We start from the raw sequence: 23952 nt of genomic DNA on the forward strand, positions 1-23952 counted from the left end.
GTTTTTTCCTCCTTCACCCTCAGCCCAAAGGAGCCAGTCGAAAACGCCCCCCGATCCGAGCTAACACTGCTGACGAGGCCATCGAGAAGATGCTGGAGCAGAAGAAGATCTCCACCAAGATCAACTATGACGTCCTGAAGGATCTCAACATCAAGCCCGGAGCCAGCCCGGCTCGCGCCGTCGATTCCCCGAAGAAGGAGCCGGGTGCCACGAAACTGACCCCACGCAACCGCAAACCTGCCCGAGCCCCGCTCAGCCTCAGCACGCCGCTCAGCACCCTGGGAAAAAGGTGGGTGAAAGGATTGTCTTTATGCTTGTTTGGAGTGAAACAGCTTAATCAAAAAAATCAACTCGCTAACTTAGACTTCTGCCTCTGGATGAGTCTGCTCATCTCCACGTTCTGAGAGCAGCAGCGGGTTTGTGTCGTTTCTTCTTTTGAGCTGAAATGAAAAAGGAGAAGAGTTCAGAGAAAGTGGAAACACAGACAGAAAATCACAGCTCTTAGCCTCAAAATAAAACCCAGAGAGCTCTGAGTGCTTCAATTTGTGACAGTTAATAACGTGAGCGTGCGTGTGGATGTGACCTGGTGAGTTGTAGATTACTGATTGTTCAGAGTGATGTCAGCCTGCTGTAGAAACACGCAGCACACAGACGCTGCGCTGTAACGATGATGATTGAATGTTTGCCACATAACAAACACGAGTCTGTGAATCTCTGCTCTGCGTCTGCAGCTTCAGGTTGTTGGTTAATTCAAAGGGATTAAGGAGTTTATCGATTTCCAAAAGTTTAAACATTTTATAGAAAATTTAGACGGTTTCTGTGTCTCGTAAATCTTGATCCCGTTGTTTACATCAAATGTCCTCAGTCATCCACCAAAGTTTAGATTGTCAGACGTGTCAAGCATGAACCAAACTTTAGCTCAAGTGTTTGTTTCAGGATCACCGCTCTAAAGATTCATCACCTACCTTTTCTTTTTATTTTGAGCCCGATTTTACTTTATTTGTCATGGAAGCCTTTGAGTACGGTGGCCCTGAGAGCTCACAGTGCTGCAACTTAAAAAAAACGTGCAAAAAGACAAAACACAAGCAAATTGAGAAATATCTTCATCAGTTTGACAATGCATGCACAGCGTTTAGAAAACGCGCTGCAAATACAGTACAACACAAAAGTGTTTCAAGGGGACACTTTAAAGTGATGCACATGTCTCCACACACTTGTTGTTGATGTGGATTTTCATTTTCCAACACAACTGATAAAAAGAAAACCATAATAGAGCTGTGACTGCAAATCAGTCCCAAGGCAAGATGGCGACGCGTGTAGACGCAGCAACCCAGCAGTTCCTCTAATGGCATGACCGTGAAGTTTGAATGAAATAAATTAAAGCAGTAAATTGGGGTAATTTTCAGTCCCTCCAGGATTTTGTGAACTTTTTTATTGTGATCATTGCGGCCAAAGTGTCTAATTTTCTGTCTGTGTTTTGGATAATTTGCTGTTTTTAGATGTTTTTTTGCAGTGAAATTGCGGCAGTGTGCAAAAATTGCAAAAGTTGTTGCGATTTAGTTTTTATTTATCATATCAAAGTATAAATATATAATGTTAATAAGTAATGCATTTTTTAAATTAAATTGTTTTTTTATTAAATTGTTCTTATGAAATTATCATTTTATTTATTTTTAGTTTTTAATTTTATTTTTAGTTTTTAATTTTATTATTAAATATATTTTTGAAAAAAGCAACATGATCCAGTGAGAATGAAACAGCATAGTGTTCTGAGTTAATATTCACTCAGTGAGGTCTCTCTCCGTCACTTTTTCTTTTGCACACACTCACACACTCCTCATCTGATATAATTACACATTCAGAAATATATTTAGCATAAGTTTTAAAACACCTGGAAAACAAAATCATATATACATGCACACACACCGTTTATTTTAGGCAGCCTCTGTCAATTCCCGGATATGAACACAACATTGCAAGTTTATGTGTTATGTAGGGATGGGTACCTTTCACATTTGAAATGAGACGGCACCAATGCCTGGTACCTGGCAATCAGTATTGGTACTCAACAGTACCAATTTCCAGTAGTTTTGTGTTTATGTGGTAAAAAATATCAATTTGTTTAAAGATAAAATGTAAATTAATTTTAATTTGACAAATTTATTCTTCAATATATAACCTTGCAATCCTGTGTTCATGTCCAGCATGGAAAATCACCCACTCTTCCACTCCCTCACAGATACAAGCATGCATTTAGGTACCAAAACATGGTACCTTTTGATATAACGTGAATCGGTACCTGGTACTTTTGACACAATTTGTGTAAAAAATTAGTTTAATTGAAACGTAAACACTACAGAAACACACACAAAAGTGCAGAAAATTGATACCTTTGAGTATCGATACCGATTGCCAGGTACTGGGCATTGGTACTGTATCGTTTCAAATGTAAAAGGTACCCATTGCTAGTTTTGCAGTAGAAAAGTGTCAATAGATGAATTTTGTTTGTTTTCCACCACGATGTTGCACTGGTGCGAAACGGTTTCATGCAGAACGTTGGCAAATTACCTTTCATGGTCTTGAGCTGCAGTATTTGTTGGTTAATGTGGAGTTTTTCTGTCTGATACGTCTGCAACGTCATCAACAAGGAAGCTAGTTTTGTGGGGGACTGACTGCTACGATTGCTGAAACTGGAGGGGGCGGGTCAAACTGTTACGATTGGTCAAATTTGGAAATATGTTTCAGTGATTGGACAAATCTGCAAGGTTGCCCTGAATTCACTGGGATTTGTTGAATTTGCGTAAATTGTTGCGATCGCGACATTGCAACTTCCTGGAGGGACTGAATGTGGTTTTAGCATCTGTGGAAGCTGGCCTCTAGTGGCCATTTGAGGAACAACAGTTCACAGTTCCAGCTTTACTGCTCAGCTAAGACAGAGAAGTTAACGTCCAAAAGTAACCTTTGTGTCCTGAGGAGCAGCTGAAGCAGCTCTGAGCTGTGTGGTGTAAGTCTGAGTCGAAGCTAACTCTCAGATCACCTCGACATCTTCACTTTCTCATCCTCCAAATCTGCTGGTTTATCAGATTTCTTCCAGCTCACTGCGAACACAGAAAGGCTTTTATCCACTGCTCTTCAAACATACAGTACAACTCCCCAACACCTGTGATCTGACTTTGATGCGTAATATCTCCGGAGTTCCCCCTCGCAAAGCAAATCCAGAGACGCAGAGCTCGACACGGCTCTGATTTTTCCCTTGATTTTAAACTCTGTAATCAGGCTCTCCAGAGCTAATTATGAATCCAGCGTCCCTGAAAGGGTTAAATAATCCTCAATGCAAACAGCAGATGCTGGATGAAAAGAAGGCGCCTTGGATGGAGAGTGTTTACACATGTCTGGTGCAGCACCAGGGTCAAATCATCGCCTTTTCCTGGCACGTGGCGGTGGCTTCACTCCCTAATGATGATGCGGCGCTTCTTCTCCCCTCGCCCAGAATAATCACCTGCGACAGGAGGACAGATGCTCAGTTTTGTCGTGGAGGGGGTGGTGTTTTCTGCTTCCCTGCTCTTGTGAGATTTTGTTTTTCTCACGTCTCTGCCAGGATCTGTCTGTGGCTGCTGCTTTCTCCCCTCCCCACACGACGAGCCGAGCCCTTCCCGTGAATTTAATGGGTTTTCTGCAGCGAGGGGAGAAGCGAGGAGGGTTATTTTTGTTGTGTTTGGTGTTGGTTGCTGGAAATTGGATTGCTGTTGCTGTGTTTTTAAAGCTCTTTCAGTTAATATTGGATTTCAGGCTCCATCCTGGGGCTTTCTAGCAGACTAATCGCTGACTCCTCCTTCTGTAGGTGATAGTTTAGCTGCTCTTTAATCCTTGACGGACTCACTGTGGGCTTTAATAAGTCTTATTTCCTCTTTAGTTTCCCCTGACTGCAGTTTAGAGTTGTTAAGTATCGAGTATCTGCTGACACCAAGTCCTGATCTGATTCTTCAGTTTGCAGAGATGAACTTTGGGAAAGAGGTCAGAAAGTGAAGCAGCACACTGTTTTTCTGTTTTATCAATAATGAGAAGTTAATTAAAGCTGCAACATTTGATATCATGTATTATTTCCTATGCTTAGTCACATGACCAGCTGTCAGTGTGTGACATCATCACACAATTGCTGCTCAGTAAGGAGGGAAATTGACGAAAGTTTGTAAACAACTCCTCATAGACGCCACAGTGTCAAATCAGTCACTGTAAAAATTTGATTTTTTCGTAGGAAATTTATGAGGAATCCATTGTTGTCATTTTCAAAGCTGCACGACTTTTACTTTTTTGTGCAGAGGCCCAAATGCAGCAGTTTGTGTAGAGCTGGAATCTGTTGTCCTATTCATTTTAATGGAGGGAGCTGAGAGGGCTTCTATGGGGTTCACCAACTTTGAGGGCCAGTCAATAACGGACAATAACGTCTAATATGTTCAACCCGATTGCACTTATAGATTGTGACTGGTTAAATTATGTTTAAGGCTCTAAACTAAATGATTGGATCTTCCCCCCCCTCTGAAACTCGCAGCACCTCCTAGACCTGAGCAGCCTAATATCTGTCTCACTCCATCGTTTGCAAAAATTTTACTAAAACATTCTCCCAAAATTTCTACTCTTTAAAGTCGTCCTAACGTCAAAAATAGACTTGAACTAGAATACTACCAACTCTGACATTGCAACTGGTAGGTTGCTTGGCAACCAAAGGATACACTTTTAAAAAACTTGAACCATGGGAAAACAACATGAATGATTGATAGATAGATAGATAGATAGATAGACGGATAGATAGATAGATAGATAGATAGATAGATAGATAGATAGATAGATAGACAGATAGACAGATAGATAGACAGATAGACAGACAGATAGATAGATAGATAGATAGATAGATAGATAGATAGATAGATAGATAGATAGATAGATAGATAGATAGATAGATAGATAGATAGATAGATAGATGGACAGATAGAAAGGTGGATGAATGGAAGGATGGATGGATGGATGGATAGACTGATGGATGGATAAATAGATAGATAAATGGATGGAAAGATAATAGATTGATTGATGGTTAAATCAATAGAAAGTTTGATTGATAGATTTATAGATAGATAGTTCGGCAGATGGATGGATGGATCGATAAATGATTGATAGTTTGATAGATAGATAGATAGATAGATAGATAGATAGATAGATAGATAGATAGATAGATAGATAGATAGATAGATAGATAGATAGATAGATAGATAGATGGACAGATAGAAAGGTGGATGAATGGAAGGATGGATGGATGGATGGATAGACTGATGGATGGATAAATAGATAGATAAATGGATGGAAAGATAATAGATTGATTGATGGTTAAATCAATAGAAAGTTTGATTGATAGATTTATAGATAGATAGTTCGGCAGATGGATGGATGGATCGATAAATGATTGATAGTTTGATAGATAGATAGATAGATAGATAGATAGATAGATAGATAGATAGATAGATAGATAGATAGATAGATAGATAGTTTGATTGATAGATTTATAGATCGATAGATGGACTGATGGTTAGGTAGATGGATGGATAGAAAGATGGATGAATGGATAAATAGACGGACAGATGGATAGATGGATTGAAAGATGATAGATTGATTGATTGATGGTTAGATCAAAATGAAGTTTGATTGACAGATTTATAGATTGATAGATGGACAGATGGATAGATAGATAGATAGATAGATAGATAGATAGATAGATAGATAGATAGATAGATAGATAGATAGATAGATAGATAGATAGATAGATAGATAGATAGATGGATTAAGAGATGGTTGGATGGACAGATTGACAGATATATAGATGGATTGATGGATAGTTAGATGGACAGAGCAATAGATGGATGGATGGCAACTGTTACCCATTGAAAAAAACCCATGAATCATCAATGATTTGCCCCAAAGTCACATGACCCAAATCAGCTGAGGTCCCATCCTTTTTGGTGTGAAGAAAATGAGCAGAAATATGAGCTGATGGAGGTCAGGTGGTGGCAAGTTCAAGGTCTGCAGTTAGCACAAGGGACAAAAAATGGAGGAAATGTCGACTGTGTTAGCGTCACAGCTTTCTCTCTTCTTGTCCTGTCAGCTGTGGAACTGAGATTTTTGTGCCATATTTCTTTACATTTTGGTTAAACTGTGATATAAAGGATATTTTTTAGGTCACCTGTGAATTGACTTTAATAACAGTCCTGGTGTTGAAGGACATGAAGGGAAGCGTGTGTAGCATGAGCAACAAAAGAAGCAGAAAACGACATGAATCATGTCTAAAAACACTGTAATTGCTGGAGCATCTTTTCTTGACTAAACTTCTGTCAGATTGCCCAGATTATAATTTCTGGTGGCTCTGAGGAGGTTGTGGCTCACTGAGTCGAGTACAGCCATGATTATTCCCGGGGTTTGTGGTTGAGTTTCTGGCTCCTCTTGTCCTCGTGATTTTGAGCATGAGATTGTGTACAGACCAATTTATTTTCTAACTATCTCTGCCCGAGCCAAGCATTCACTGAGTGTTCATTCTATTGAGCAAAACTGGAAGACAGAAATAAGAGAAATGGATTCAGAAATGAGCACTACCGAAGAACAGTTACATAAAAATATAAAAGACGATGAACTGAGAGCGATAGAGGCTTTGGAAAATGATTTTAGAGATGGTTAAAAAGGAACAACAATCCCCTGAGATCTGTTACAAGACCAGAACAAGAAAAGCACACGTGTTACATAAACTGGAGAATAAAAAAAGAGAGGACTCGAAGCTCTGGAAAGATCCCAAAACCTCCCAAGTTGGACCAAAATCAATAGAGAGCCGTTATCTAAGAGGAGAAAAACCCACACTGCTTCTCCGACGAGATGATTGATGACACGGGCGATGACAGATTACAGGACTTCCCGTTAAGGGGACGGTAATGTGATGCTTTATTGATCGTCGTGGGGAAATTGGCTTTTTGTTCACGCCCCCCATGGGGACGTCAAAGGTCGTCCTCAGCACAGGGAGGCAGGTGCTGAAGCTGAGATGAAAATAAGCTCAGAGGAGCTCTCTAACAGCTTGTCTGCACTTCCTGGATCAGGGGTTTGCAACCTTTACTTCCCTAGGAGCGTTTTTTTCCTCAGCTCACCTGGATTAAAGTCATTCAGGAGCCAAAAATCTACTTTATTTTCACAATAAAGACAAACAATTGTAAAAATTCTATACAAAGTAAAAATCCAGAGAAAAATTATTTGAACAAGATTTTTTTTTAATTAATAATATTGTACATGTAATGTCTTTGTTTTTTTTAAATGTAAAAATAAATATAAAAAATTCTTAAGGTCAAATATTCCAAAAATTTATAGATCTATGAAATTTTAAATTTTTAGAATTGGCAATTTAAAAAAAAGATATTCAATAAATGTGCAAAACTTTGCAAAATTTGCACATTTTTTTTAAATTTCAGTTTGCCAAACTTTTATAAATTTGCTAAATTTGACAATTTGATAAGTTTTAAGAATTTGTAAATTTATGAGATTTAAAAATTTTGAATTTTGCAATTTAAAAAAGTAATGTAACAAATGAGCAAAATTTGATTTTAAATTTTAATATTTGCCAAATGTCATACATTTGCAAAATGTATGACGTTTTTAAAAGGTTCAATTTTTTTTCAAAAATGTTACAATTTGCAATTTTTCAATATAGATATTTAATCAATATGCAAAGCTTTGCAAATTTGCATAATATTTAAATTTCAATTTTTGCCAAAATTTCATACATTTGCAAAATGTATGATATTTGGTTAGGTTAGGTAAAATTGTTTGTTCAAAAATATTTAAATATAAAATTTGCAATAAAAAAAAAACAATTTAATATGTGTGCAAAACTTTGCAAAATATCCAAAAAATTGCCAACAATTTAAAATTTTAATATCTATGAAAATTTCAAAAATTTCCAACAAACTTGTAATTTAAAAAAATAGAAATAAATGAAATAAAATTTGCCAAATCTCTTTTAAGGGATTTTAAATTATTTGCAAAAATTTTTAGAAATTTTAAAAAAATGTGCAAAATCTTAAAAATATTGATTTATTTCTAAATTTGACACAAATGCCAAATAAATTGAAAAATCTCTGAAAATTTAAAGCTCTTTTGCAAGATGTGATGCAAATTTCATTCAACAAAATGTTTATGCATGATTTTATTAAGTCCCATGTCCATGTCTTTAATCAATTATACCCGCTGTAAAAAAAATAAAAATTCTTTATTTCAATATTTTTCAAAGCTACAGGAAGCCACTGCAAAGTAGTTAAAGAGCTGCATGAGGCTCCAGAGCTGCAGGTTGAAGACCCTTGGTCTAGATTCTACATCCGTGTTGTGCTGTCATGCATACATGTGTGGGAGTTTTCAGCGGTGGTGATTCTGGTGCGATAACGCACAAAGCTGGGGGGGTAGCTGGATTTGAGCTGCTCCAGTTGGCTAATAGCTGAGCCTCCATGAATGAAAGAGCATCCCCAGCTTCATGTTTTGGTCTTCAATGGCTAACGCCCCCCTGCTGCTGCTGTTTTTAAGAATGGATCCTTTTTCTTCTTCCTGAGATCCAGTTTTTAAACCAGTTCCTGTTTGTCGATGAATCATTGATGGGCTCTTCTGTCGTGAATCATTCATTCTGCACTTTTCTTTCATTTTTCTTCCTCTTCCTGAATGGAAACCCGCTCCGTCCATTTACCCAGAAACCGCTGAACTCTGCACTTTGTCGCCGTCAGTGCACAACAATGTTTTCGACCCCTGCGGTTTCCCAGTTTTCAGAAAAAGCCTCCAGGCCTCGCGAAGAACAACGTGGTGATAATCTCCCATTCTCTCCAAGCACGTCAGACGCAGCACAAACCCGTCCCAAACGGCGACGGTTGGGCGCAGAATGGACTCTTTCAGAGCGGCGGCGGAGGAGCAGACCGTTGCTCCGGCCCCTGAAAAGGTTGTTGTGCTGCTGGTGGAGAAAGGGGAGAGGCCTGGTGTCAGGGAGACCTATGAAAGTGCAGGAGGAGGCCTGCTGACAGTGCAGCCATTGTGCCTTGTTCGGAGGCCTCGCTGAGGGGCTACACTGAGGCATTGTGCCTCTCCGGCCTCCCCTTCCTCCCCGGGTTCCTCCTCCGGGCTCCTGCCTGCTCCCTGCGCTCCACTCCAGGCTTTGCTCGTGGAGCTTTGGGCTCTCGCTCTGAAGATCAGCCTGAAGTTTTCCCCTTGTTCTCTTCCCCTTTTCATTTCCTCCCACTTTCCTCCTCTTTCTTCTTCGACTTCAACTCTGCGTCCCACTTTTCATCCCCCTCTTTCGTCTCCTCCTCCTCCTTTGCCGGTCCTCTATTCTCGTGCCTACCTCTCTAATCCTCGCTCGTGTCTCCTGGTTAAAAGCCTTCAGCAGCAGCTACAGGCCTTGTTGTATCGCTCTGCACCATCAGGTCTGCTCTCGCTCTGGGCTTTTGCAACTTCACTAACGAGTTCTTTGCCTTTCTTGTCGTCTCCCTGTGTCTCCCCCCCTCCTCCCCGTTTTGTCTCTTTCATCTCTGCTCTTGATCTCTCCACTGAAGTGTTTGCACTTTACCAAACATGCTGTAAATTTGCCTCACTTCACTCAGACAAGTTTGATCGCAGGACTTGAAAATGAGCCGTTAAATTGGTGTGACGACAGAGCTGAGGGTTTGATGAGACCACTTTGAGTTAACAGAGAGCAGCCAGGGAAAAACTTGTAGCTTTCACGTCTCTCTGGCTTTGGCTGACATCTTACTTTGATAGTTTTTTGCCTTTCTTCTTTTTGGTGCACAAATCAGAGGCCTTGCAGACTTAAAGCTATGGTCTACGATTTGGAAGCTTTGCACATCTTAATAATACCGGTTATAGGGCTGTAATGGTCCTATGGTCAAATCTACACAATATAAAGACCAAAAAGAACGAAAAAAATCCATTCTGTATATCCACTGCAAAGCTGCATTCTAGTTGACCAATCCGTGAGTCCATCCAATCCCCTGTCTCCCTCGCTTCGCACCGTCATGCCCATGGTCCCACCTCGTCCTTCCCCACTACCCCTCTCACGTCAGCTAGCTGCTCAGCTACCGAAGCGTCATGGAGCCAGAGAAGATTGACTGATGCCGAGACAGCTTAGTTTCTGTTGAACAGTAGCCACGTATACATGGACCCAAATATTCTGCTTGCATTTGGTTTATTTGCTCAAACGGAAAGAATTTAACCTTTGTATACACCTCATTCCCAAAGAAAAGAGCCAATCAGAATGGACATTTAATCTGTTTCACAGGGGGGGAATATTCCTTTCCCCAAACTGATTGAGGTATCATGTATCCACTTAAACGGAAAGTTGTCAGGGTACGTTCTTGCAGCGCATGCTCAGATATGACGTAAGACGCAACTAGAGACGTTCCTCAACTTTAAAAATGGTGGCGAGCCGTCAGCACTAGACTAGAGGTCAACCGATATGGGTTTTTTGGGGGCCGATGCCGATGCCGATGCTTTCCAAATTTGGGCAGCCGATGCCAATATGCATAGCCGATTTTCCCAATTGGATATTCAGGCCGATTGTTAAATAAATATATATTTATCACATTTTTGTGAAACGCAGCAATTTCTGAGCAACTAAAAGAAATCTATTAACACAAGTCGTGTCCAGTCCTCTGAACATTTATTCAGCTTTCAAAACAATGAAATATTTTGTCTGAGTAAACACACAATGTAACAAGCAGTAGTAAACATTCACACTCTTCTTAAAATGTCAAAAAAGAAATTTAAACTTATTAATATAATTTGAACAAAAGTATGTAATGTATCCAAGTGGTTCCACAAGTTTGAGGTGCTCATCTTTTTTGTGCCTGATCAAAAATTGCGTCATTTTATACAACGGATCAAAAATCGGCTTTTTAAAAGAAAATGCGGCCGATGGCAGATAGAGACAAATGTCCAAATATCGGCCCGATATATCGGCCGGCCGATATATCGGTCTACCTCTACACTAGACTGCTGCGGACAGTTTGTTTTTGATCCAAGCTTTGAAAGAAATGAACATAATTTCAAGACTGGACGGACGACAAACTCGCAATGTGGAGTATTACAACACCTTGATAAACAAACTGTCGTCCTCCAGCTTTGATAAATCTCGTGATGTTTACGTTTTTCTGCGCATGCCCCATTGAGTATTCTGTTTGATTACAGCGGTGCATGTAGACCAGAGATTGGAATATTCCTTTCCATTTATACTGTTGTTTTCAGAAAAATAATTCGGAAAGATTCCATTCGCAAAGACGAAAAACTCCTCATGTAACCGTGGCTAGTGAAACACTAGGGTTTATGTGTCTGGAAGTTTGTCACGCATTTCCTTTTTCATTTTGAATTTTTATTTTATTTTATTTTTTAGTCAATTCATGTTTAAACTCAGACTTTTCCTGTGTTTGATCTCACTTTTTCACATCCCAGCTCTTTAGCGACAGGCCTCCAACACCTCCCCCTCCTCCCCTTTGGCGTCCCTCCCTCTGTTATCTTGTCTTTGTCTCTTGACGTCACTCCATTCCACCTTTATCCCTCCCTCTCTTCTCTTTCTTTCACTCTGTCTTCTTACTAACTGGACCCTTCAGGGACGGCAGAGTCTGGCTGAACTCTGTACTGTAGGTCCAGACGTCCCATGCACTTATTCACTTCTCCTTTCTTTCTTTTAATACCCCCTTCCTTCTTCTTCTTCCACCCTCCACCTCCTCCAGCCAGCTGCCAAACAGACCCTCCCTGTTCCCTCCGTCCCCACTGGAGGATGGAAAAGCAGTCTTCCAGAAATAGCCCAGATAATTGCCCTCCAGTGATATTTTTTCCTCCCCGCTCTCGCCTTTTGAGCCTCTCTGTTCTTTTCCCATTCAACCTTTTTTTTTCCCCTCGCTGGTCTCGTCAGAGTTTTTTTTGGGAGAAAGAAAAGAAAAGACAGAAAAAGGAGAATTCCTCTCTGCATTTTTGTCCTCAGAGGGAGAAGAGTCAAGGCAACCGCTTTGGTTTGTGTTGGTTTTCCAGAAATGTAAATCGCACCCACAGACTGAGCCGGCGCGGAGGTGAAAGCTGTGGAATCAGCACTTTTTTCAGGCCAGATGTTGCCGCTGCCACTGCTCCTGCGGGGCTGTGCCAGAGGACGAGAGGGGAGGAGGAGGGGGAGAAAAAGGAAATACTTCCCAGTTTGGTTTTCCAGCCTGTCAGAGCAGGTGTCATGAGAAAGTCAAAAAGTCAGGCATGTGTTGGAGAAACTTCACAGAAACAGGAAAAAGTGACTCCAGCTCAGCGAGGGGAAAACGGGGTCTGGCTCTGGAGATTGGATCATATTTTCCTGCCCTGCTCACCCGATGGAGGAGGATGTTTTTCCTTGTTATACGACCAGCTGTGTTAGGGGAGGGTGTATAATTTGTTTGTGGTTTGAAACCCCTCCCTGTACGCGCCCCCTCCTCTCCCCACCTCCACGGCAAATGAGCCATTGGATGTTAGTGGAAGTTAACAGATGGATGAATGTGGAGACTCACCCAACACTTACAGGAACTCTTCAGAAGCCATGTATAAAAAAAACGCTCACAGCATCAAAAGCTGGATTCTGCAGAAATCTCTCAGCTTGATATGAGTGTTTCCAGGAATCTATGGGAATGTTGCACAGAGATGTCTTCATGGAGGATCATCAACTGTCTGGAAGTGACGTCCATTTCTGTCCCTCTCCATCCATCCCTAAATGTTTACACTGTGATTTAAAACAGGGGAGGACGCAGGATGGTCCCAAAGACTCAGCTGATTTCATAGGATCCATTTAGCCTTAGCTCACCTGGATTAAAGTCGTTCAGAAGCCACAAAATCTACTTTATTTAACAAAGACAAGTATTGTCTTTAAATCTGGAATATTCTTTGGTGCCCTCTGGTGAACCCTTTTCTTTACTTCTTTCCACAAATGTTCAGTTGGATTGAAGTCAGGTGATTGACTAGGCCATTCTAACAGATTGATTTTCTTTTTCTGAAACCATTTGAGAGTTAACTTTGCCGTGTGCTTTGGATGGTTGTCCTGCTGGAAGGTCCAGCCACGTCTCATCTTCATCATCCTGGTGGATGGCAGCAGATTCAGATCAAGAATTTCCCCATACATGGCTCCATTCATTGCTCTGTCAGTTATATGAAGTTTGCCAACACCATGAGATGAGAAACAACCCCATGCCATGATGCTTCCACCTCCAAACTTCACTGTTGGTGTAGTGTTTTTTGGCTGATGTGCAGAGCCATTTCTCCTCCAAACATGGTCTGTAGTATGACAGCCCAAAAGTTCAGTTTTGGTCTCATCTGACCAGACAACATCCTCCCAGTATTCTACAGGCTTGTCAAGATGCTGTTTAGCAAACTTTAAACCAGCTTCAACCTGCCTTTTCTTGAGGAATGGAGTCTTGTGGGCTGAGCGTCCATAGAGGCCATGGCGGTGGAGTGCATTGCCTTTTGTTTTCTCTGTAACAATTGTACCTGCTGCCTCCAAGTCTTTCTGGAGCACTTTCAGGGTGGTCCTTGGCTGGTTGAGTCCTCTTCTGACTATCTTTCTGACTCCCTGGTCAGAAATCTTCAAGGAGCTCCTGTGCGTGGCCTGTTGATGGTAAGGTGGTGCTTCTTCCACTTGTGAATAATGGCCCCAACGGTGCTGACTGGAATATTCAGGTGCTTTGATATAAGTCTGTAACCAGTTCCATTCTGATGCTGAGCAACAATCAGGTTGTGAATGTCTTCAGAGAGCTCTTTGCCTTTACCCATCATGAGGTGTGTGCTATTTAACTGCTTGGTGAAAAAATGACCTTTTTTATAGGACCATCAATTTGCTCTAGCCCAGCTGATGTTGGTTTGCACTAATTGGAAGTTCAAGTAATAATTACTGACAGATTTCAGGTGGTATGGTGCATTTCCTGTCCAAAGTATTCAGCCTTTCCATGGTGTGTTCAATACTTTTTTCCTGTGTTATCGTACTTAATTCACCATAATCATCATTTATGGACCTGAACTTGTGGATTATTTGAGTTAATACCAATGTCTGGGAGAAATTTTGTTTGAATTGCAGCTTTGGAAATAAATGTAATGAGAAAAAAGTTGACTTGTTCAATACCTATTTTCCCCATGGTAAGCTGTTGATCAGGAGCGTATCTTTAATCCTGATTTCAGTCACCTATTTGTCCATCAGGCAGGTTTCTGTGGATGGGCTCAGTGAGCTCTGTACTTTCCCTCTCAGATGAAGTATTGGTGAATGACAGGCCTAGGAACATCAAAGTCTGAGCAGAGGGAGCTCCTGTGGGCGGTATCATCACATCTTTCTTTGAATCAATCCCTTTCAAACCTCTCTGGTGCCTGTAAAGCTGAGGACTCTGTGTTTCACGTCCTTGTGTTGTATGTTTGTTGATGACATCATGAAAGCACGTTAGCAGTGGTGTAAAACAGACGGACGGCCTCATTACAACACAGCTGTCGGGTGTTTCCCCCTAATGCTGTTTAAATTGATCTGTTTTTGGCTCGACTTACATAATTTCACAGATTCAAGAGATATGGATTCAAAATCCTTCAGATACAGAGAAATTACATAACAATGTGCCAAAAAAACACCCTCACCAGTTCAGGTTCACAGGATCGTTTCTGTTGCATCACTCTGAAGGAAAACTACAGTGTTGGTTTCTTCCTGACACTGCTAACATCTTTATCCCAGAGGATTTATAAATCAGATCCTCTGTCCCTAAACCCTCAGATAAAAAAAACTCTGGAACAAAGAAAAATCCCTGACAGAAAATTACAACAAGAGAAAACTGACAGAGGAGGGATCAGCGGACTCTATGTCGTTGTGTTGTTGTTTGTTTTTTGAAATACTGCACTGCTGCTGAAACTGCCCCATAAATGAGAGCTCTCTAGTAATACCTCAGAGAAGACATGATCTACTTTTTAATATTTATACAAATATGGATATAAAGGAACCGTGTCTGTTGTTCAGACTTAAAATGCAGATTTTTTAATCTATACAAATTCATACGTTGAAGAAATCCCTGGATCTGTCTCAAAACACATTGTTAAAAAGCACAAGATCTTTACCAGATCTTCACGAAATCATCACAAGGTTTTTTTGGGATCATCACAAGGTCACCTTGAGATCTAAAAGAGATTTAAATGAGATCTTCACAAAAACTTTACAAGATCTTCAGGAGATTTCACAAGATCCCTATAAGATCTTAATATCATCACAAGATCAAAACAAGATCTTAAACAGATTTTGGCGAGATAATCACAAGATCTTGATGAGATTTCATTGAGATTCTTACATGGCTTTACAAGATCCGTATGAGATCTTAACAAGATTTTAACCTGATTTTTAAGAGATCTTTACAAGATAATCACAAGATCTTCACAAGGTCTTTACCACATCTTTGTCAGATTTTAAATAGATTTTAATGAACTCATGACAAGAACGTCACAAGATCCTCAAAAGATCTTGGTGAGATGCCTATAAGATATCACAAGATCTTTAAGAGATTTTAACGAGATCATCACAAGATTTTATTTAGATCCTTTTGATATCTTCAAAAGATCATCACAAGATCTTAATGAAATCATCAAGAGATCTTCACAAGATCTTTACCACAACTTAACAAGATCCTAAAAAGAGTACAATAAGATCGTGCAAGAGGAAATTTTCACAGGGTCCCTGTGGGATCTTTAAAAGATCCGCACAAGATCATTGCAATGTCTTAAGCAGAGTTTAACAAGATCATCACAAGATCCTCACAAGATCTTAAAGAGATTGTTTTGAGATCATCACAAGATCTTTAAGAAATTTTATTGAAATTCCAACGATATCTTTACAAGATCGGTATGAGATCTCAGGATTTTAACCAGATCTTGAAGAGATCTTTACAAGATAGTCACAAGATCTTTATGACATCATCATAAGCTCATCACAAGATCTTAACTATAAACCTAACAAGACCTGAAAGAGACTTCAAGAATATCGTGCAAGATCTTCACAAGATCTTAAGGAGATTTAAATGAAATCTTGACAAGATCTTTAAGAGATTTTAACAAGATCAGCACAGGATCTTAAAAAGATTTTATTGAGATCTTTATATTTTCTCAAGATCCTTAAGTGATCTTTTTAAGATGATCACAAGATCTTTATGAGATCATCAAGAAATCTTCACAAGATCTTTACCAGATCTAAACAAGATCTTAAAGAGATTTCAATGAGATCTTAACAAGACCTTTACAGGATCTTCAGAAGATCTTCATGAGATCTCTATGAGATCATCACAAGATATTAAAGAGATTTTAACGAGATCTGTACGATATCTTCAAAAGATCTTTACTGCATTGAGATCTACATGAGATCTTAAAGAGATATTAAGAGATCTTTACAAGATCTTTGCGTGATCCTCGTGAGATCCTTGCACAATTTTAGGGAGATCCCTGTAAAAAACTTTACAAGTTCATGCAGAGATCCTGTTGAGATTTTAATGAAATCTCAACAAGACCTTTACGGGATCTTCAGGAGATCTTCATGATATTATGGAAATTTTAACAAGATCATCATGAGATCTTCACCACATCTTTACAAGATCTTATAGAGTCTTAATAAGATCGTGCAAGATCTTCATGGGATCTTAAAAAGATCTTCACAAGATTTTTACCAGATCTTTGTGTGATCCTCATGAGATCCTAACATGATTTTAAGAAGATCCCTATGAAATCTTTACAAGTTCATCCAGAAATCTTGTTGAGATTTTAATGAGATCTTTGCAAGATCTCTACAAGATTTTCATGAGATCCTCAAAAGATCCGTACTGACTTGCTAAAAGTCTCCCCACAGGCCTCCAGAGGGCTGGCCAATCAGAAGGGAGGTGGTGTGTCATGTGGGGAGCCTTAAAGAGACGGCACTTATAAGAAACACACATCAATGATTTTTCAGAATGAAAGTAAAAGTAATCTCGTAGATTATTTATGAATGAAAGTTACGATTTGATGAGATCAAATGTTTTTTTCTCAGGCTGAGGATGTTCAAAGTGTTTCTCCTCCCACGTGTGACGCCATGACACACCAGGCTTTCATGTTCTTTCCAGAGGCTAACAGGCCTGATCCACAGCTGGTAGCATGTTAAATCAAACATGTTTCATGTGTTTACACTCCAGTCTGAGCTTTCACTCCCATCCACAGAGATGTTCACAGAAATAATCCCTCCATCTTAAGACAAACTCTTTTCTCATGAAGAAACGGGAGCTTCTCTTTGATTCTGGACATCCGGCTCAGCTCCGCAGCATCCACAGCAGCTTACCCGCTGCAGCCTCAAACAGCTTTCAACGGCCAAACCTTTGTTCTGCGGCGCCCCTCGCTGTAACTAATGGGGCAGTCGGGGCCTGGAATTTCAAGGGGAACTCTAAAACTGGGCCATTTGGAAAACATCCAGTTTTTATCCGGGGCTTTGCCACGAGAAGGAGGAAAAACAGCCCAGCCAGCAAGCGAAAATGTTGACACTAAAAGAGTTGATAGTATTGTGGTAGTTCACGGCCTCACAGAGCCGCAGCGTAGCTTAGCAGACGAAGACTTTCCCCCCCGAGCCACAAAAGAGACGCTTTAACTCAGAGAGTCGCCCTCTTTTGTCCCGCTTTATCTTCACTCTCAAGTCGGTCTCCTCTCCTTTAAAACCCCAGATGATATATTAGTTTCATTTTTATATTTGACTCCCCTTCCCCTGCTAAGTTTTATTGACACCATCCCCCCCAGCTATTGCCAGTTGTCAGCCAGTGGCTAAACGGCCTCCCTCAATCGCCTTTTCAGCTCAGGCTTAGTCTCATTGGCAGTAAGCTGATTAGGAACGAGCCGCTAAGCCCGGCAGAGACTGATAGCCTAACAGAGAGAGCCGCAGTGGAGTGGATGAGGGAAGGAGGGTGAGGAGGGGGAGGAGGAGGGAGGCAGTGAAAGGAAAGACGCTGAGACAGAAAATCTGACTGGAAGGAGGAAGAGATTAATCGATGTGGGGGACACAAAGTTTGGTGGTTTGACGTTTTCATGACGCAGTACAGGCTGCTTGTTTGGGAGGGAAGGGAAGGTTTCGGCTTTGATGAAAGAAAAAGAGAATCCATATCTGTCCTAATGTAGAGGAGGAGGATGAAGAGGAAGAGGAGGAGGAGGAGGGGGATCGCCCAACAGTGAGTCTTGAGTCGTGGAGCATGGATGAAGGGCAGCAGAGGCAGAAAAGAGAGACAGATGGGTGAGTGATTGTGCTCAAGAGAGGGAAAAACAGGGAGGAGATGTGAGTGTGTGAACTCCAAGGTTCTGCAGGCGAAGGAAACATCCAGAAAGAAATAAAACCTAGCAGAGATTACAGTGGGGAAATCAGTATTTAACGCGTCAACTTTTTTCTCATCACATTTATTTCCAAAGATCCAGTTCAGACAAAATTTCTCCCAGACATTGGTATTAACTCAAATAATCCACACATGAAAAGAAATCACAACGTTCAGGTCCATAAATAATGATTATGGTGAATTAAGTACGATAACACAGGAAAAAAGTATTGAACACACCATGGAAAGGCTGTATACTTTGGACAGGAAATGCACCATACCACCTGAAATCTGTCAGTAATTATTACTTGAACTTCCAATTAGTGCAAACCAACATCAGCTGGGCTAGAGCAAATTGATGGTCCTATAAAAAAGGTGTTTTTTTCACCAAGCAGTTAAATAGCACACACCTCATGATGGGTAAAGGCAAAGAGCTCTCTGAAGACATTCACAACCTGATTGTTGCTCAGCATCAGAATGGAACTGGTTACAGACTTATATCAAAGCACCTGAATATTCCAGTCAGCACCGTTGGGGCCATTATTCACAAGTGGAAGAAGCACCACCTTACCATCAACAGGCCACGCACAGGAGCTCCTTGAAGATTTCTGACCAGGGAGTCAGAAAGATAGTCAGAAGAGGACTCAACCAGCCAAGGACCACCCTGAAAGTGCTCCAGAAAGACTTGGAGGCAGCAGGTACAATTGTTACAGAGAAAACAATAGGCAATGCTCTCCACCGCCATGGCCTCTATGGACGCTCAGCCCGCAAGACTCTATTCCTCAAGAAAAGGCATGTTGAAGCTGGTTTAAAGTTTGCTGAACAGCATCTTGACAAGCCTGTAGAATACTGGGAGAATGTTGTCTGGTCAGATGAGACCAAAACTGAACTTTTGGGCGGTCATACTACAGACCATGTTTGGAGGAGAAATGGCTCTGCACATCAGCCAAAAAACACTACACCAACAGTGAAGTTTGGAGGTGGAAGCATCATGGCATGGGGTTGTTTCTCATCTCATGGTGTTGGCAAACTTCATATAACTGACGGAGCAATGAATGGAGCCATGTATGGGGAAATTCTTGATATGAATCTGCTATGGGTTGGACTGTTTTATGTGCTTGCGGGAAGCGGAGTGTGACGCCATTGTTTCGGAAAATTGTCACTCTGGAGGCCGTTTTCAAAAGTTTGCGTTGTAGGTCACCTGAAACGCTGTTTCAATGTAAATTGTAGGCTGAAACACAACAAAACTTTTGATTTTCACCCTAAAACTGTAATTGTATAAACGGCCCCTGAGTCCATTTTTCTCGTATGCGTTTTTTGGATCCATAACCCGTAAATAAAAACACTCCATAGACACCTTGCACAATGAATCCGATGCATTTATTTTGTATTTGCAAAAATTTGCAGTACGAGAGAAATGGAATCATCAAGCAATTGATCCTGAGCAGCCGCTGTCAGCATGCATGGCGTGCACATACACGGGCACACATTCACAAGTCTTCATTCATCATCTAAACATCGCCCAAAAGGTGTGGAGAAAAATATGTCAGAAAATGTGAAAATGTGATGCTGTAGGTAGCCTACAGCGTCTCTGAAGAGTCAAACTACCCAGGAAATGAGCCGCGTGGATGCGAAAAAATGCGAAAAAATCGAACTTGTTCCGACAGACGAAAGTTTGGGATTGAGTGTGCAAACATGATTGACATAACGTGGGATCGAATTTATCTTTTAATGTGCGTAAAAAAACTGACTCGGTGTGTAAAGACCTTAACAATGGCGGACTACCGTGTTGTGCTTGTGCCAAATCTGCTGGCTGCCTTTCAGCAAATCTGCGTCTGTTGCTCCACTTCTCAACCAGTGAAAACGCTTTCAGTACGTACACCAGATGATCAGCCACCTCTAGTTCAGCAGAGAGCTAACAAAAGACGCTTCTATCTATCACCACCTGCAGGCCCTCGTGTGTGGCCTGAGCAGCACAGCGGTTCCAGTCCCTCAGCGTTTCCACGTTAACGCAGAAATGAGACGTTACTGAAGCAGATTCTGTGACGGTTCAGCGCTCATTCATCTGCGACTCATCCTTCAAAGAGTGCTTCTGTATTTTGAAAAACCCTTTTTTCCCACCAGTCAAGGCAGATAATCATTTTTTGTTTGCTGTGTGATTTAATAATTCTGAACAGACTCTTTAAACCTGCCGGAGTGTTGCTCAGATCAATCTGCTCTTCACCTTCAAACTAATGGGCTCTCAATGTTTGTTGTGATGGATTACACCAGGATATCACTCGTTCCATTGATTTTCATGTTGTACAGAAAGAAGTGGGAGAGTATGGGTGCTCAGAATGAACAAAAAGGGTGAGCATGATAGTCTGCTTTTGAAATGGAGGCTTTTTTAGTCTCTCTTGATGATCTTTTTAAGATCGACATTCAGGAAAATTTCTTTAAGGCTCTGTGAAGACTTCGAGGAGGCAGTTGAAAGAAATAAGAGGAAAATCTCTTTTTGGATTTTAAACACTGGCTTACATTCTAACTTTGCACAAAACAAACTGTGAGTCAAACAAAATCTCAGCATTTCCTGAAAGTCCTTCGCTGTGAAGTGGAATTGTTGACCCCGGCTTGAAGAGGTGAAGGAGGTATAATAAAACAGGAGCAGGTTATTGTTGAAGCTCAAGAGACGTGAGGAGACACGGTGTCAAAGGAAAAGAAGGAGCGCTGACCTCCTCGTAGCGGTGAAGGAGGCAGGAAGAGGAGAGCAGCGCTGCACTCCAACAGGAGAGCTTTGACCTTTAATAGAGGTCAAAAAGTGAGGAAGGCAAACAAACAGAGAGGGAAAAATACAACCTGGAACACTCCAAACACTTACAAACAGGTCGTTGGTTGTGAAGCTTGTATTTCTAAGGCAAGAGCAAGGTGAATGTGATTGAACTCCTCTGCTACAGTGTTCAAACTTAGCATCTGAGCAGGAGAGCAGCCTGTACGGAGAGCAAAAGCAGGCTGAGTTAGCCTCAGCTCTCCAGGATTAAAGTCATTCTGGAGCCACAAAATCTACTTTATCATCACAATGAAGACTATACAGTTTATAAAAATCTATACACAGTTAGAATATGTTAATAATTATCTAAAAAAGAAGTTTTTCTGAGTTCTTGAAATTGTAGAACTACAAAATTCACAGTGACAGGTCATTTTGAACAAAGACAGCACAGACACTCTTACACTAAGTCCATCATAAAACACAAACAACTCTCTGAGTTAAAGATTTGTTTTTAAACAAATTAAAAAGTGCAAATTAAAACTAACAATGGTGAGAGTTTGAGTATTTTTTTTTTTAAACTTAAGTTAAAAATAAAACAGTTTAACTGTTAACCCTTTCGGGCTCCAATTAAGTTTAAGTAACAGAAAAAATCAGATATTTGCAATGCATTCTGGGATGTTGCAACATTGAAAGAAAGCTACCTCTAGAGACCAAGAGGGGATCAAAACTACTAATTGGTGAATACTGTATCTATATTTATTCAGGATTCATCTTATGCAGTTTTGGTTTCAAATTAGTGGAGGTTGGTAGTGAAACTTACATGAATTTGACGCCTTCAAAATCTATTTCAGTGAAACCAAGGAGACAGCCATGGTGGAAGTGACACAGCTCTGCCAGTTGGTGGGATAGCAGGAAACTGTTACTAATGCACAACTAAGTTCTGCAGTGCTACTTTGGAGAAAAAAAAGGCTCATAAAATGTGGATGTGGAGTAATAGGTAACTAGCAATAAGCTGTTGCAAACTACAACATTTGCCTCGGGGTTAACACTCCCTGGTTCATTTCTGGACCTGACGCACATTTGCCGTCGTGTTAAACCGCAGCAATGTAGCTAAGGAGTATTTACTTGACATAAGATTTATTTGCCTTGAGTATCAGCTCTTGGTATCAGCAGCCTTCAGCAGAGCTGATACCTTAAAAAAAGGCTGATATCGGCCCGATACTCAATACCCGATTACCAGTACTCGCCCGTCTCTAATATTAAGTTGGCCTGTTGTCAGTTAAATGGATCCATCCACACAGAATTAAAATCTGTATTTTCTTCCAGATTTTGTCTTTTGATGGGCCTTAAATTACAAAAGTTGGTAAATAACTATCACTATATGTAGACATAATACTGTTACTATGTATGTTTTCAAGCAGATCTGCAAAAAAAAAAAAAAAAAGTGAAAAAATAGAAATAAAAAAAAATATATAACATTTTTGAAATTTGGAAATTTTGTGAAATTTTACCCCCCAAAAAATCTCAAAAAAATTTTAAATAAAAAAAAATTGCAACATTTTTAAAATAGTAAAATTGGATAAATTTCATTTTTTTAAATCATACTTGAATTTGACAACATATATTGATAATAATGCTTGAATTATCATTTTTTGTTGTTTGCTAATGTCTTGTCACATATCAAACATGTTTGTTAAGGTGAAACGTTGAATGAATTCATCCACACAGAATTAAAATCTGTATTTTCTTCCAGATTTGTCTTTTTGTAGATTTCGTTATCTTACCAGGGCTGTAACACTTGAGGTTAGCATTCGATAGTTGGTTTAACTAGCTTAATACCCTGATCTACTAGATGATAACAGAAACCAATCAGTGTTTAGATTTTCAACCCTCTTGATGACAGATCTTAAAGCTTGCAACTGCACTTATTACAAATCAACAACATAACATTGTTGAAGCAAACTTAAAACTGCACTTTCACAATAAATGAACAAAACTGTCAAATTACTTAGCTAACCATCAACCAAACTGATTTCCTTCAGATGCTGGAGACTGGTGTTTTTTTTTTGTGACAGTAAGAGAAAAACTGAGAAATTCAAGTGTTACAGCAGCAGGTTGTTTGAGTAAGTAAAACACCGCGGAGAATAAAGACAGTAAAAAAACCCAGAGTTCTCCATAAATGATCAGAAATCCTTCCTCGAACAGTCTGTGTCCTGGTTCCCGTAGGCTTTCTCTGTTTCCTGGAGAAGTTGACGGAGCAGACTGGAGTGTGCTGAGTTAACAGAAATAGGCCTTTTTCACTGCAGACATATTGACTCTCCATCTGTGCATGAACGCTGTTTGTCTCTAAAAATAGTAACTAGTCCAAGTGTGTCCCAGTAAGCCATGATAGTGTGACCGTGAGCCAGCAGGCACCGAACCAGCCTCAGCGCCCAGAAAGAGTTCAGCTCCTTTTTCAAGCACACAAACAGCACAGGGAGAAAAATATGATCAGGTCGCTGTAAATGAGGCCTCCATCGTAGAAAGGCTCCAGGGCTCTGATGCAGTTCAACTTCCTTTCTTCTCTAAGGCGCGAGAAAACCTGAGGAAACCGTTTGCACTTTACTCACTTTAATGGCAAAAGTACGGTGGCCCTGAAGTGTAAAATTCAGTTAAAAATTAAATATCTTGCTTTTCCTTTTTGTGTTTTAATTATTTTTTTTTGAGTATCCTCTTTTGTTCTTACACTCTTTTTTTGGTCATTTTTTGGGGTTCTCATTTTCATTTTTGTTAATGCATTGTCATTTTTGTAGTTGTCTTGAACTTCTTTTTGGTTGTGTT

The 23952-nt window shown here is 40.3% G+C and overlaps 1 protein-coding gene across 1 annotated transcript in view; it reads left to right on the plus strand.

Moving 5' to 3' along the window:
* brf1a (BRF1 general transcription factor IIIB subunit a) overlaps positions 1 to 23952 on the plus strand; it is a 145457-nt gene that overhangs the window by 85701 nt on the left and 35804 nt on the right. The window contains exon 16 of the mRNA XM_074691445.1: positions 24 to 289. Within this exon, the coding sequence (XP_074547546.1) occupies positions 24 to 289 (266 nt within the window). The remainder of the gene's footprint in view (positions 1 to 23; positions 290 to 23952) is intronic.

This window comes from Halichoeres trimaculatus, unplaced genomic scaffold (assembly GCF_033239565.1).
Source record: "Halichoeres trimaculatus isolate MK-OKI-2021-1 unplaced genomic scaffold, fHalTri1.1 fHalTri1_scaffold_17, whole genome shotgun sequence".
Lineage (NCBI taxonomy): Eukaryota > Metazoa > Chordata > Actinopteri > Labriformes > Labridae > Halichoeres > Halichoeres trimaculatus.